This window comes from Rattus norvegicus, chromosome 4 (assembly GCF_021556685.1).
Source record: "Rattus norvegicus strain SHRSP/BbbUtx chromosome 4, alternate assembly SHRSP_T2T, whole genome shotgun sequence".
Classification (NCBI taxonomy): domain Eukaryota; kingdom Metazoa; phylum Chordata; class Mammalia; order Rodentia; family Muridae; genus Rattus; species Rattus norvegicus.
The window spans coordinates 40,881,022-40,896,550 of NC_141537.1; the positions used below are offsets into that span (position 1 = coordinate 40,881,022).

General features: G+C 37.8%; 1 protein-coding gene across 30 annotated transcripts in view; it reads left to right on the forward strand.

Moving 5' to 3' along the window:
- Window positions 1-15,529, forward strand: part of Phf14 (PHD finger protein 14) — a 183,226-nt gene that overhangs the window by 58,698 nt on the left and 108,999 nt on the right. For 29 of the 30 annotated variants that reach the window (XM_087658587.1, XM_087658589.1, XM_087658594.1 and 26 more), the window contains 5 exon segments: window positions 231-501; window positions 816-922; window positions 2,001-2,096; window positions 3,381-3,484; window positions 5,391-5,522. In XM_087658587.1, coding sequence (XP_087514713.1) covers window positions 231-501; window positions 816-922; window positions 2,001-2,096; window positions 3,381-3,484; window positions 5,391-5,522 — 710 coding nt within the window. 30 annotated transcript variants of the gene reach the window in all.

A 15,529-nucleotide genomic window follows, 5' to 3' on the forward strand; every position in this document is an offset into this window, starting at 1 on the left:
ATGGGAGTGTGTGTCTGTTTCTTCTTAGAGCTCTAGGACCCCATCTCACAGCAGCTGTTACTAGGTATTGCAATTTGAGATTGCATTGTACATCTTCAGGATCAGTGATAAATCTGATGTTCCTTACTTGTGAAATTTTAGTATTGTTATCTCTCTAAGCATAAAAGTAGAAGTTGTGAGGAATATATTCCATTTTTATTTTCTTTCAAACTGTCTGCATTTATTTATAGGCAAGGATCAATGCCCGACTACAGCAGTATCGTGCCAAGGCAGAGCTGGCTCGATCTACCAGACCACAAGCCTGGGTTCCAAGGGAAAAGCTACCCAGGCCACTCACAAGTAGTGCTTCGGCCATTCGTAAGCTTATGCGCAAAGCAGAACTGATGGGAATCAGTACGGATATCTTTCCAGTGGACAACTCAGATACTAGTTCTAGTGTGGATGGAAGGCGGAAACATAAGCAGCCAGCTCTTACTGCTGATTTTGTGAATTACTATTTTGGTCAGTATAGACACTGATACATGCACAGTCTCCCTGAGAATAAATTGTTAATGACAGATGTGATATACAATTAATGTTTTAGAAAATATTACTTTGTGGTATGTGTCAGAGGCATGTTTACTTTCCTATGTTGTAGCCTTTTGTAAATTCTAGGCTCATGTATTGCTATGTTTTTTTCTTAAATATACTTAAAATTGTTTGACCAATGTAAGTTTATCCAAATGATCATCTCTATGGCTAGTTTGCTTCTTGTGTATGTTTTCTATTAGCCTTTACTTTCTACTGAAGTAAAATTGGATATTTAATTTAAATAGAGAGAAATATGCGCATGATTCAAATTCAGGAAAATATGGCTGAACAAAAGAATATAAAGGATAAATTAGAGAATGAGCAAGAAAAGCTTCATGTAGAATATAATAAGGTACGTTGGCTACAAATGCTCAGTCTTATGTGGTAGATCTTGTTTATAGTTCTTTTGTGATTTTATTGTATTTCTGTGTTTCAGTTTGAAATTCTAGAGAATTTAGGCTCTTTTCCAACATTCATCATCATTTTCATTACTGTCATTCTCACTGAATGCATTCTTTTTTTTTTTTTCTATTCTTTTTTTTTTTTCTGGAGATGGGGACTGAACCCAGGGCCTTGTGCTTGCTAGGCAAGTGCTCTACCACTGAGCTAAATCCCCAACCCCCACTGAGTGCATTCTTATACCAGGCACAGCTGTGATTCCTTCACACACAGAAAGTCATGTAGTTCTCTCCTTGTCCTTAGTGTCAGTGGCCGCTATTGCTTCTCTTCTTAGAGGTGGGCGCTAAGGATTGAAGACATTATATAATTTGCTCATGGCAACATAGTAATCAAGACTAAGAGCTGGGGTTTAAAACTAACACAGCTAACCTCATTCCTTATTCTTAAATGTAAACAGCATTACAGATCTTCTTCTTTCATTTGTTGAAAATAAGAAAACCCAGTCCTAAAGTACTCGACTTTTAAAAATGATATGCTATTTTGATTAATAAATGTTTCCTTAGGTTCTAAGTAGCATGAATATTTAAACTAGTATCTAATTATTGTTCAAAAAAAAAAAAACCCAACCATTTAAAGTGATGTAATTAGTAATCAACAACATTGTACTGAAAAGGCTATAGGGAATAAGGTCACAAGGTCTGCAGACTTTTCGTAGTTCTATGGTCTTAACCAGAAGAACCTTGGGGATTTTTAGTTTTCTTATAAGAGAAGTAATGGAAATGTGGTTTGATAGCAAAATAATGTGTCATATGATTTGCCAAACTATATATGTATGCATCAGAACTAAAACCTGTAGGAGAGAAGAAAGTGTTTATCTTCTGAGGATGTTCACCATGCTAGTCATAATTATCTTTGTCTTTGTAGTTATCTGATCTGAATATATTAGACTAAATGGAAAATAAGTATGAATGTTCTTGTTTATTTATATTTGCACAATAAAAGCTTCCTAATTTGACTTACTCTTTTTGTAGCTCTGTGAATCGTTAGAGGAACTGCAAAATCTTAATGGGAAACTTCGAAGTGAAGGACAAGGAATATGGGCCTTACTTGGCCGAATTACAGGGCAGGTTAGTTTCTTTTCAGTTGCTTTCTTCAATTCTTGCTCTCTTTGTGATTTTTCAGTGTGTGTGTGTGTGTGTGTGTGTGTGTGTGTATACATAATTTCTTACAAAAAGTCACTTTGCTAACTAAATAATTCAGTTCCTTCAGAGCCTAATCCCCTAGGGTAATGATTTCTGTCTGAAATGCTTGCAGACCACTTGTAGTCACTGCCTACTGAGAACCTATAACCTAGCTTGGTTCTTTTATCAGCTGTCTTGTTGGTGGGTTATTTTATTAATATTGATTGGCCTGTGACTTTTGATGAGTTAAGATAGGAATCATGGTTTCCTCTTAGTATATTCTTTATTCAGTGGTATTAGATTTTTTGTCACAATTTTTCTTTCCCATAACCTTCTTTTATGAACAGATTGCATGTCACTGGTACTGCAAAGAGTAATTGATGTTAAAAGGTGAAGATGAGGAGTCGCTTTTGGACATATGTACTCTTTTTTCCTACTAATAAGTAGTTTGTAGATTTTTGGAAGATTATGGTATTTTATATTGATATTTCGGAAAGGATATTTGGAGTGTAAGAGGTCACTTGCTCTTCTAGCTTTTGTTTTGGCTGGGTTTATATTTTTCTCAACAAAAGCCTCCTCTATAGTTTAAAATATTATCTGCTATAAAAGACATTTCCATTTATTAGGTAACTTCATAGAGGGCTGAAAATTGCATTGTGTGTAGACGGTCTGCACAGACATGTGTATCGCGTGCACGATACTGTTCCCATTGGCTGAACAGATGGGAGCTCACCAGGGCACTAAGAAGTGACTTTGATAGATGTTCTGTCTTAGAAGCCAGCATACTACAGATTAGAAGAGTACCAAAGAGAATTTCATCTTTTTTATAGTGTTTGGTCCAATAAGATAATTTTTGTAATTAACCTATGGAACACCAGTATAGCTGGGATGTTGCAAAGAAGCGTACTGGTGGTTTTTTGTTGTTTTCTAAGTATACTGTGTTAGATTCTTAAGCCTCCTCTACTTTTCTCATTGTTCTAAGGTATTCAAGTGAAAGTAGTATAATTTTCATAAAGTTTAATGTATTTCTGAGAACTAATGAGCCCATGAAGTTGTAGCTTTATCATAGAAGTAGTTGAGATCAGCAATTCGTTTTCCCTTTACTAATTTAAAGCAGATTTCCCTCTCTGAATGCTAGCTTACTTAGTTAGATTTAGAGACAAGTAGGGGGAAAATACTGCTTTGTACTCACCTTTCAAACAGCATGTACGACATTTATTCACTCTATAGAAGCTGAATGTACCGGCAATCTTACGAGCACCTAAGGAAAGAAAACCAAGTAAAAAAGAAGGAGGCACACAAAAGACATCCTCTCTTCCTACAGTGCTTTATAGGCAAGTAATGAAATTATAACAGAATAATATTGTTTACTTTTTAACTATTATGTACTAGTCAGAAGTTATTTCATATGCACAAAAGTGAACTTTGTCCATTTCAGAATTTCAGTTAGGAGTGTTTCAGATTCATTTGAAGCTTTGTAGATTGAATAAAGAAGATATAGTTGTTCTCCAGAAAGGTAAATCATATATCTTGTAAGGAATTGAGAATGGATTTTCATAAGCTCTGTGGAACAAAGAATTCTTTTCAGGAAATTACAAAGTTACTTTAAAATCTGTGCCTGTTATTCTAAATTTAATATTTTAAATTTATTTATAAATCGATAATTATGTAATCGTTAATTATGTTAATGGACATAATAAGTAAGGATTTGTAGGTTACTTGAGTGAGTGTGAAATTTTGCTCTTGATTTGGGTAGTGATGAGTCGTAGTGTGTAAAGATGAAGAATGTAATATTTCTTCTTTCTGTACTTTCTTATCAACTTGCTTAGCTTATTCCAGACATAGTTTTCTTCTTTACTTCCTGTACAGTATTTAAGCAGAATTGATGATTATAGTGATTTTACATGACAAAACCATTTTCTATATGTATATGTATATAAAGGCTTCATTTCTTTCTATATTTAGACAAAGAAATCACTTTTTAATGTAATGTATTAATTACATTAAGAGAGATAGTAGAATATGCTATTGTGCTTGTATGTTTGTATTATGTGCTATATGTTACATAAAAATAACATGCACATATATGTTTGTATTCATGTGTATTGATGTGAGATATGGGAAAGCAAATTACTGTCTTTGTCTCCAGTATGAACATTAGTGTATTACCACATTGTTTTCCCAAGCATGGTTGATTTTTGGAAAATATTAGGGATAGTACCAGACTTTGGAGTTTTATGACTATAATTATTATTTTTTGCTTCACAATATGTTTAAAGTCTTATTCTTTAGCTTTAATGGGATTTTTTTGTTGTTACTAATATTAATTTTTGTTATTGCTGCTTTACATGTGTATTTTCCAGGAATATTGAAAAAATCCAATTCTTTCAATTTGTTGTGCATTCCTGTTTCTTTTAGTCACCCAAACAACTTTCCTGTCATTCTCTACATCTCCAGTATAGATATATGCTAATTTTTCAGCCTTTGGTGCTCATTTTCTTAGAAGTAAATTACGTTTTCTCACAAGAAATGTTAACTGTCTGAAAATTCTGAAGGTCTGGAATATATCAATTAGTATGCTTTTTAAAAAATTCATCCTCTGGCTTTTGTGAAAAGAGACTTAGAAATGTAGATTATTTATATGTTTAAGGGTGTATGAAAGGTTTATAGTTAATAGTCAAAAACAAAGTTGTTGGTGAAAGAATTTCTTTAGACCTTCAGGGTAGTTTTCAAGATTAGAATATTTTTCACAATTTTGGGTTTTTTTTTCATAGTTTTATGTTTATAAGGCAAAGCTGAACTAATGCTAAATGAATTTAAAGTAATAATAATTGAAGGCTGTGTTGATAGTACATACCTTAAATAATCCCTATCCTTTAATAGTTTAGTTTTTGAAAACTCTTAAGCTTGTATTAGAACTAAGCTATTTTTGACATCCTCTACACTATCGAAAACTAGTACTTGGTATTGTTAAAACAATGGGTGCCATGAAAAACACAAGGTAGTGCAGGGAGCTCTCGCACACAGCTGTTCTCCTGACACATTTGGAAGGTCAAGGCAAGATGATCATGAGGTCCACGCCGCCCTGCTCCATAGAGCAAGGTTCAGCCGCACAGGCCCAGAAATGCCATATCAGAAAACAGAATAATCCAGATGAAGGCTTTTGCACTGAGAACTATTACAAACGGACTGTGTCACTATAGACCTCAGTATAACTCTCACTCGCTACTTTTATTAAAGTTGTGGAATTTGTAAGAAGAACCATGATCAGCATCTTCTTTTACTGTGTGACACCTGTAAGCTGCATTATCATCTTGGCTGCCTTGATCCTCCTCTTACAAGAATGCCGAGAAAGACGAAAAACAGTTATTGGTAAGTGAAATGGACAAGAAATAGTGGGAATGAGTTTGCTTTTAGCCTCAACAGTACGATTGTGTTATATCACTAACTCATAATAAAACTTTCTCACATATCTAAGTGAATATTTGTAAGTCTTTCTAACTATTATATGAGTAAAATTTAAGTTTTATAGAAATGAATTTTTTTTAATCTTAAAAATTCTTACATAAGGCTCAAGAGGTTTTTCTGGTATGTTTATAATTTTCATTTTTTGATTTGTTATTTCTCAAATGCTTTATTTGTTTGAAGGCAAATGAATTTTAAGTTTTCTTAGCCCATTGTTTGAAAATCCAGAAACCTTGAAAACTTTCTTTTTTTTTTTTAAGACAGAATCTCATTTTCCAGTCTGATGTTGTTCTGTCTTTAGTGATAGCTTTCAACTTCCTAGCTTCCTGCTTCCTCCTCCTGAGTGCTGTATTGTAGGCCTGTGCCAGCATGCTCAGTTTACGTGCTGTAAGGAGTCAAAGCCTGGAGTTTGCTGTGTTCAGTAAATACTCCACCAACTTAACAACGTCCCCAGCCCTGACAAACATTTGTAATTATTATTTTTTTCACTGACTTAGTCATGTTAAATCACTACAGATGTTTTATTAAACCGTCTTTTCTTGTTGCTGTGATGAAACATCCTGACAAAAGCAAGGTAAGGTTGAGCGAGCTATGCTTACAATTCAGGGTACCGGTCCTCACGGCTGGGATGTCAACTCAGAAGAATCCTTCCTTATCTTCTCCCCACAGAAAGGTCATGCAAAAAAGATGGGTTTTCCTACATCTGTGGCTTTTATTCAGATAATCCCCCTCAGGACTAGCTGTAAATTCTCCCAGGTGATTCTAGAGTCTGTCAAGTTGACTGTTAACCATCACCATCAGAGAGGTTAATAATGAATTTATTCTAAATTATTCCAACCAAGAGACAGAGATACTCAGATTTTAATAGATTGACATATTTTTTCAGGAAACCAAATATAGGCAATAAAAACTGAAATGAATATTATTTTTATGCAAAAGAAATGTTCTAGTTGTTTTAGAACACTTGAGTTGCAATCTATTAAAAAGGTAATGAATTCAGGAGCCTGGAGAGATGACTTACTGGATTATGCATGTTGTGTCTTCTTGAGAACCTGTGTTTTGATCCCCATGACCAGAATAAGGAGCTGTTTGTGGCTTCTGGTGAGTGCCATCCTAGCCATTGGAAACAAAAACATGAAGATCCCTGAAGTTCTCTGTTCATATAGTATAGCTGAATCTATGAGTTCAAGTTCAATAGAAACCTGTCTCAAAAAATAAAGTAGATATGGGAGGACCTGGGGAGGGGGAAAGCATGAGGAGAATATATTGTAAAGAAATTTTTTCAACAGCAACAAACAAAGTACAAAGTTATAGAGGAAGACACAGGTGTGTCCCCACCCCCACTATATATCTATATCTATCCGTCCGTCTATCTATCTATCTATCTATCTATCTATCTATCTATCTATCTATCTATCTATCTATCTATGAGAAAACATGTGGTATTTGCCTTTATGAGTTCTATATTTTATTTCTTTTGTGCATCCCAGTCCTTTATTCTGCATTTTTTTCTTTTTTTTTTCTTGGATTTTTCTTAATTTACATTTCAAATGTTATCCCCTTTCCCCCACCCAACCACACACCCCTTCCCGCCTCCCCGCATTAACATTCCCCTACACTGGGGGTTCCAGCCTTGGCAGGACCAAAGGCTTCTCCTCCTGGTGCCCAACATAGCCATCCTCTGCTATATATGCAGCTGGAGCCATGGGTCTGTCCAGGTCTACTCTTTGAATGGTGGTTTATTCCCTGGGAGCTCTGGTTGATTGGTGTTGTTCTTATGGGGTTGCATACTCCTTCAGCTCCTTCAATCCTTTCTCTAACTCTTGCAATGGGGACCCTGTTCTCAGGTCAATGGTTGGCTGCTAACATTCGCCTCTATTTATCATGCTCTGGCAGACCCTCTCAGGAGATAGCTATATCAGGCTCCTGTCAGTATGGCCTTAATGGCATCAGCACTATTGTCTGGGTTTGGTGATTCTATATATATGGGCTGAATATCCAGGTGGGGCAGCTGCTAGTTGGCTATTCTCTCAGTCTCTGCTCCAAACTTTGTCTCCACATTTCCTCCTGTGAATATTTTTGTTCCCCCTTCTATGAATGATTGAAGCATTCGCACTTGAGTCATCCTTCTTCTTCTTCTTTTTTTTTTTTTTTATTAACTTGAGTATTTCTTATATACATTTCGAGTGTTATTCCCTTTCCCGGTATCCGGGCAAACATCCCCCTCCTCCCTCCACTTCCTTATGGGTGTTCCCCTCCCGACCCTCCCCCCATTGCCGCCCTCCCCCCACCAGTCTAGTTCACTGGGGGTTCAGTCTTAGCAGGACCCAGGGCTTTCCCTTCCACTGGTGCTCTTACTAGGATATTCATTGCTACCTATGAGGTCAGAGTCCAGGGTCAGTCCATGTATAGTCTTTAGGTAGTGGCTTAGTCCCTGGAAGCTCTGGTTGCTTGACATTGTTGTACATATGGGGTCTCGAGCCCCTTCAAGCTCTTCCAGTTCTTTCTCTGATTCCTTCAACGGGGGACCTATTCTCAGTTCAGTGGTTTGCTGCTGGCATTCGCCTCTGTATTTGCTGTATTCTGGCTGTGTCTCTCAGGAGCGATCTACATCCGGCTCCTGTCGGTCTGCACTTCTTTGCTTCATCCATCTTGTCTAATTGGGTGGCTGTATATGTATGGGCCACATGTGGGGCAGGCTCTGAATGGGTGTTCCTTCAGTCTCTGTTTTAATCTTTGCCTCTCTCTTCCCTGCCAAGGGTATTCTTGTTCCCCTTTTAAAGAAGGAGTGAAGCATTCACATTTTGATCATCCGTCTTGAGTTTCGTTTGTTCTAGGCATCTAGGGTAATTCAAGCATTTGGGCTAATAGCCACTTATCAATGAGTGCATACCATGTATGTCTTTCTGTGATTGGGTTAGCTCACTCAGGATGATATTTTCTAGTTCCGACCATTTGCCTACGAATTTCATAAAGTCGTTGTTTTTGATAGCTGAGTAATATTCCATTGTGCAGATGTACCACATTTTCTGTATCCATTCCTCTGTTGAAGGGCATCTGGGTTCTTTCCAGCTTCTGGCTATTATAAATAAGGCTGCAATGAACATAGTGGAGCACGTGTCTTTTTTTATATGTTGGGGCATCTTGTGGGTATATGCCCAAGAGAGGTATAGCTGGATCCTCAGGCAGTTCAATGTCCAATTTTCTGAGGATCCTCCAGACTGATTTCTAGAATGGTTGTACCAGTCTGCAATCCCACCAACAATGGAGGAGTGTTCCTCTTTCTCCACATCCTCGCCAGCATCTGTTGTTTTCTGAGTTTTTGATCTTAGCCATTCTCACTGGTGTGAGGTGAAATCTCAGGGTTGTTTTGATTTGCATTTCCCTTATGACTAAAGATGTTGAACATTTCTTTAGGTGTTTCTCAGCCATTCGGCATTCCTCAGCTGTGAATTCTTTGTTTAGCTCTGAACCCCATTTTTTAATAGGGTTATTTGTTTCCCTGCGGTCTAACTTCTTGAGTTCTTTGTATATTTTGGATATGAGGCCTCTATCTGTTGTAGGATTGGTAAAGATATTTTTCCAATCTGTTGGTTGCCGTTTTGTCCTAACCACAGTGTCCTTTGACTTACAGAAGCTTTGCACTTTTATGAGATCCCCTTTGTCGATTCTTGATCTTAGAGCGTAAGCCATTGGTGTTTTGTTTAGGAAATTTTTTCCAGTGCCCATGTGTTCCAGATGCTTCCCTAGTTTTTCTTCTATTAGTTTGAGTGTGTCTGGTTTGATGTGGAGGTCCTTGATCCACTTGGACTTAAGCTTTGTACAGGGTGATAAGCATGGATCGATCTGCATTCTTCTACATGTTGCCCTCCAGTTGAACCAGCACCATTTGCTGAAAATGCTATCTTTTTTCCATTGGATGGTTTTGGCTGCTTTGTCAAAAATCAAGTGACCATAGGTGTGTGGGTTCATTTCTGGGTCTTCAATTCTATTCCATTGGTCTATCTGCCTGTCTCTGTACCAATACCATGCAGTTTTTATCACTATTGCTCTGTAATACTGCTTGAGTTCAGGGATAGTGATTCCCCCTGAAGTCCTTTTATTGTTGAGGATAGCTTTAGCTATCCTGGGTTTTTTGTTATTCCAGATGAATTCGCAAATTGTTCTGTCTAACTCTTTGAAGAATTGGATTGGTATTTTGATGGGGATTGCATTGAATCTGTAGATTGCTTTTGGTAAAATGGCCATTTTTACTACATTAATCCTGCCAATCCATGAGCATGGGAGATCTTTCCATCTTCTGAGGTCTTCTTCAATTTCCTTCTTCAGTGTCTTGAAGTTCTTATTGTACAGATCTTTTACTTGCTTTGTTAAAGTCACACCGAGGTACTTTATATTATTTGGGTCTATTATGAAGGGTGTCGTTTCCCTAATTTCTTTCTTGGCTTGTTTCTCTTTTGTATAGAGGAAGGCAACTGATTTATTTGAGTTAATTTTGTACCCAGCCACTTTGCTGAAGTTGTTTATCAGCTTTAGTAGTTCTCTGGTGGAACTTTTGGGATCACTTAAATATACTATCATATCATCTGCAAATAGTGATATTTTGACTTCTTCTTTTCCGATCTGTATCCCCTTGACCTCCTTTTGTTGTCTGATTGCTCTGGCTAGAACTTCAAGAACTATATTGAATAAGTAGGGAGAGAGTGGGCAGCCTTGTCTAGTCCCTGATTTTAGTGGGATTGCTTCAAGTTTCTCTCCATTTAGTTTAATGTTAGCAACTGGTTTGCTGTATATGGCTTTTACTATGTTCAGGTATGGGCCTTGAATTCCTATTCTTTCCAGGACTTTTATCATGAAGGGGTGTTGAATTTTGTCAAATGCTTTCTCAGCGTCTAATGAAATGATCATGTGGTTCTGTTCTTTCAGTTTGTTTATATAATGGATCACGTTGATGGTTTTCCGTATATTAAACCATCCCTGCATGCCTGGGATGAAGCCTACTTGGTCATGGTGGATGATTGTTCTGATGTGCTCTTGGATTCGGTTTGCCAGAATTTTGTTGAGTATTTTTGCGTCGATATTCATAAGGGAAATTGGTCTGAAGTTCTCTTTCTTTGTTGTGTCTTTGTGTGGTTTAGGTATAAGAGTAATTGTGGCTTCATAGAAGGTATTCGGTAGTGATCCATCTGTTTCAATTTTGTGGAATAGTTTGGATAATATTGGTATGAGGTCTTCTATGAAGGTTTGATAGAATTCTGCACTAAACCCGTCTGGACCTGGGCTCTTTTTGGTTGGGAGACCTTTAATGACTGCTTCTATTTCCTTAGGAGTTATGGGGTTGTTTAACTGGTTTATCTGTTCCTGATTTAACTTCGGTACCTGGTATCTGTGTAGGAAATTGTCCATTTCCTGAAGATTTTCAAGTTTTGTTGAATATAGGTTTTTGTAGTAAGATCTGATGATTTTTTGAATTTCCTCTGAATCTGTAGTTATGTCTCCCTTTTCATTTCTGATTTTGTTAATTTGGACGCACTCTCTGTGTCCTCTCGTTAGTCTGGCTAAGGGTTTATCTATCTTGTTGATTTTCTCAAAGAACCAACTTTTGGTTCTGTTGATTCTTTCTATGGTCCTTTTTGTTTCTACTTGGTTGATTTCAGCTCTGAGTTTGATTATTTCCTGCCTTCTACTCCTCCTGGGTGTATTTGCTTCTTTTTGTTGTAGAGCTTTTAGGTGTGCTGTCAAGCTGCTGACATATGCTCTTTCCTGTTTCATTCTGCAGGCACTCAGCGCTGTGAGTTTTCCTCTTAGCACAGCTTTCATTGTGTCCCATAAATTTGGGTATGTTGTACCTTCATTTTCATTAAATTCTAAAAAGTTTTTAATTTCTTTCTTTATTTCTTCCTTGACCAGGTTATCATTGAGTAGAGCATTGTTCAATTTCCAAGTATATGTGGGCATTCTTCCTTGATTGTTATTAAAGACCAGTTTTAGGCCGTGGTGGTCCGATAGCACGCATGGGATTATTTCTATCTTTCTGTACCTGTTGAGGCCCGTTTTTTGACCAATTATATGGTCAGTTTTGGAGAAAGTACCATGAGGAGCTGAGAAGAAGGTATATCCTTTTGCTTTAGGATAGAATGTTCTATAAATATCCGTTAAGTCCATTTGGCTCATGACTTCTCTTAGTCTGTCTACATCTCTGTTTAATTTCTGTTTCCATGATCTGTCCATTGATGAGTGGGGTGTTGAAATCTCCCACTATTATTGTGTGAGGTGCAATGTGTGTTTTGAGCTTTAGTAAGGTTTCTTTTACATATGTAGGTGCCCTTGTATTTGGGGCATAGATATTTAGGATTGAGAGTTCATCTTGATGGATTTTTCCTTTGATGAATATGACGTGTCCTTCCTTATCTTTTTTGTTGACTTTTAGTTGAAAATTGATTTTATTTGATATTAGAATGGCTACTCCAGCTTGCTTCTTCTGACCATTTGCTTGGAAAATTGTTTTCCAGCCTTTCACTCTGAGGTAATGTCTGTGTTTGTCTCTGAGGTGTGTTTCCTGTAGGCAGCAGAATGCAGGGTCCTCGTTGCGTATCCAGTTTGTTAATCTATGTCTTTTTATTGGGGAGTTGAGGCCATTGATATTGAGAGATATTAAGGATTAGTGATTATTGCTTCCTGTTATATTCATATTTGGATGTGAGGTTATGTTTGTGTGCTTTCATTCTCTTTGTTTTGTTGCCAAGACGATTAGTTTCTTGCTTCTTCTAGGGTATAGCTTGCCTCCTTATGTTGGGCTTTACCATTTATTGTCCTTTGTAGTGCTGGATTTGTAGAAAGATATTGTGTAAATTTGGTTTTGTCATGGAATATCTTGGTTTCTCCATCTATGTTAATTGAGAGATTTGCAGGATACAGTAACCTGGGCTGGCATTTGTGTTCTCTTAGGGTCTGTATGACAGCAGTCCAGGATATTCTGGCCTTCATAGTTTCTGGCGAGAAGTCTGGTGTGATTCTGATAGGTCTGCCTTTATATGTTACTTGACCTTTTTCCCTTACTGCTTTTAATATTCTTTCTTTATTTTGTGCGTTTGGTGTTTTGACTATTGTGTGATGGGATGTGTTTCTTTTCTGGTGCAATCTATTTGGAGTTCTGTAGGCTTCTTGTATGCCTATGGGTATCTCTTTTTTTAGGTTAGGGAAGTTTTCTTCTATGATTTTGTTGAAGATATTTACTGGTCCTTTGAGCTGGGAGTCTTCACTCTCTTCTATACCTATTATCCTTAGGTTTGATCTTCTCATTGAGTCCTGGATTTCTTGTATGTTTTGGACCAGTAGCTTTTTCCGCTTTACATTATCTTTGACAGTTGAGTCAATGATTTCTATGGAATCTTCTGCTCCTGAGATTCTCTCTTCCATCTCTTGTATTCTGTTGGTGAAGCTTGTATCTACAGCTCCTTGTCTCTTCTTTTGGTTTTCTATATCCAGGGTTGTTTCCATGTGTTCTTTCTTGATTGCTTCTATTTCCATTTTTAATTCCTTCAACTGTTTGATTGTGTTTTCCTGGAATTCTTTCAGGGATTTTTGGGATTCCTCTCTGTAGGCTTCTACTTGTTCTCTAAGGGAGTTCTTCACGTCTTTCTTGATGTCCTCCAGCATCATGATCAAATATGATTTTGAAACTCGATCTTGCTTTTCTGGTGTGTTTGGATATTCCATGTTTGTTTTGGTGGGAGAATTGGGCTCCAATGATGCCATGTAGTCTTGGTTTCTGTTGCTTGGGTTCCTGCACTTGCCTCTTGCCATCAGCTTATCTCTAGTGTTACTTTGTTCTGCTATTTCTGACAGTGGCTAGAATGTCCTATAAGCCTGTGTGTCAGGAGTGCTGTAGACCTGTTTTCCTCTCTTTCAGTCGGTTATGGGGACAGAGTGTTCTGCTTTCGGGTGTGTAGGTTTTCCTCTCTACAGGTCTTCAGCTGTTCCTGTGGGCCTGTGTCTTGTGTTCACTAGGCAGCTTTCTTGCAGCACACAAGTTGGTCTTACCTGTGGTCCCGAGGCTCAAGTTTGCTCGCGGGGTGCTGCCCACGGGCTCTCTGCGGAGGCAGCAACCAGGAAGACCTGTGCCGCCCCTTCCAGGAGCTTCAGTGCACCAGGGTTCCAGATGGCCTTTGGTGTTTTCCTCTGGCGTCCGAGATGTATGTACAGAGAGCAGTCTCTTCTGGTTTCCCAGGCTTGTCTGCCTCTCTGAAGGTTCAGCTCTCCCTCCCACGGGATTTGGGTGCAGGGAACTGTTTATCCGGTCTGTTTCGAGTCATCCTTCTTCTTAAGCTTCATGTGGTTTGTGGATTGTATCTTGGGTGATCCAAGCTTTTGGGCTAGTATCACTTATCAGTTAATGCATACTATGTGTGTTTTGTGATTGGGTTACCTCACTCAGGATAATTTCTTGTTCCATATATTTGCCAATGAATTTCATGAAGTCATTGTTTTTGATAGCTGAGTAGTTCTCCATTGTGTAGATGTACCACATGTTCTGTATCCATTCCTCTATTGAAGGACACCTGGATTCTTTCCAGCTTCTGGTTATTATAAATAAGGCTGCTATGAACATGGTGGAGCATGTGTCCTTGTTATATGTTAAAGCATCTTTTGGTTATATGCCCAGGAGTAGTGTTATAGCAGGGTTTTCAGGTAGTACTTTGTCCAATTTTCTGTGAAACTTCCAGACTGATTTCCAGAGTGGTTGTACCAGCTTGCAATCCCAGCAACAGTGGAGGAAGTTTCTTCTTTCTCCACATCCTCGCCAGCATCTGTTGTCTCCTGAGCTTTTGATTCTGACTGGTATGAGGTGGCATCTCAGACTTGTTTTGATTTTCATCTCTCTGATGACTGAGGATGTTGAACATTTCTTTAGGTGCTTCTCAGCCATTCAGTATTCCTCAGCTGAGAATTTTTTGTTTAACTCTGTACCCCATTTTTAATAGGGTTATTTGATTCTTTGGAGTCTAACTTCTTGAGTTCTTTGTATGTTTTGGATATTAGCCCTCTATCAGTTGTAGGATTGGTAAAGATCTTTTCCCAGTCTGTTGTTGCCATTTTGTCCTATTGACAGTGTGGCCTTACAAAAGCTTTGAAGTTTTATGAGGTCCCATCTATTGATTCTTGATTTTAGAGCATAAGCCATTGGTGTTCTGTTCAGGAAGTTTTTCCCAGTGCCCATGTGTTTGAGGCTCTTCCCTACTTTTTCTTTTATTACTATATCTGGTTTTATATGGAGGTCCTTGGTCCTTGATCCATGTGGACTTAAGCTTTGTACAGGGCAATAAAATTGGATTGATTTTCATTCTTCCACATGCTGATTTCTAGTTATACCAGCACCGTTTGTTGAAGATGCTTTTGCTTCCCCCTCCCCCACTGGATGGTTTTAGCTCCTTATTTAGCATTAGTAGTAACCAATGAATTGTTACTACTTTGATAAATTTATGACTTTCTTCTTTTTCAAGTATATGACACTTCCCCTGAACTGGAGAAAGTGGGAGCCACTTTTTCTCTGCTATCTTTTTCTCGTTCTGATCTCTTTAAAATTCACAGCCTCTTTTATTATGTATGTATGTTCCATATGTATGGATTTATACATAGATATTCCTATGTATAACTTGCTCAGTTTTTATAATGTTATTTATATGCATATGTTTCCATAGTTGACCATTTGCTATTAGGTTACCAATTTGTGAGTATGGTCTTGCCTGTGCGAGACTATCTCTCCCAGTCTCAGAATTACTCAGTTGCCTGTAGTTCTTTATATAGGGTTAAGGCCTCATTACCATGAGAGGTAATGTCCTTCCCACCCCTGATCCCATTTTAGGGCATGCCTATTATCCTTATTCAGTTCATGTTTAATAAATTATGTTAGT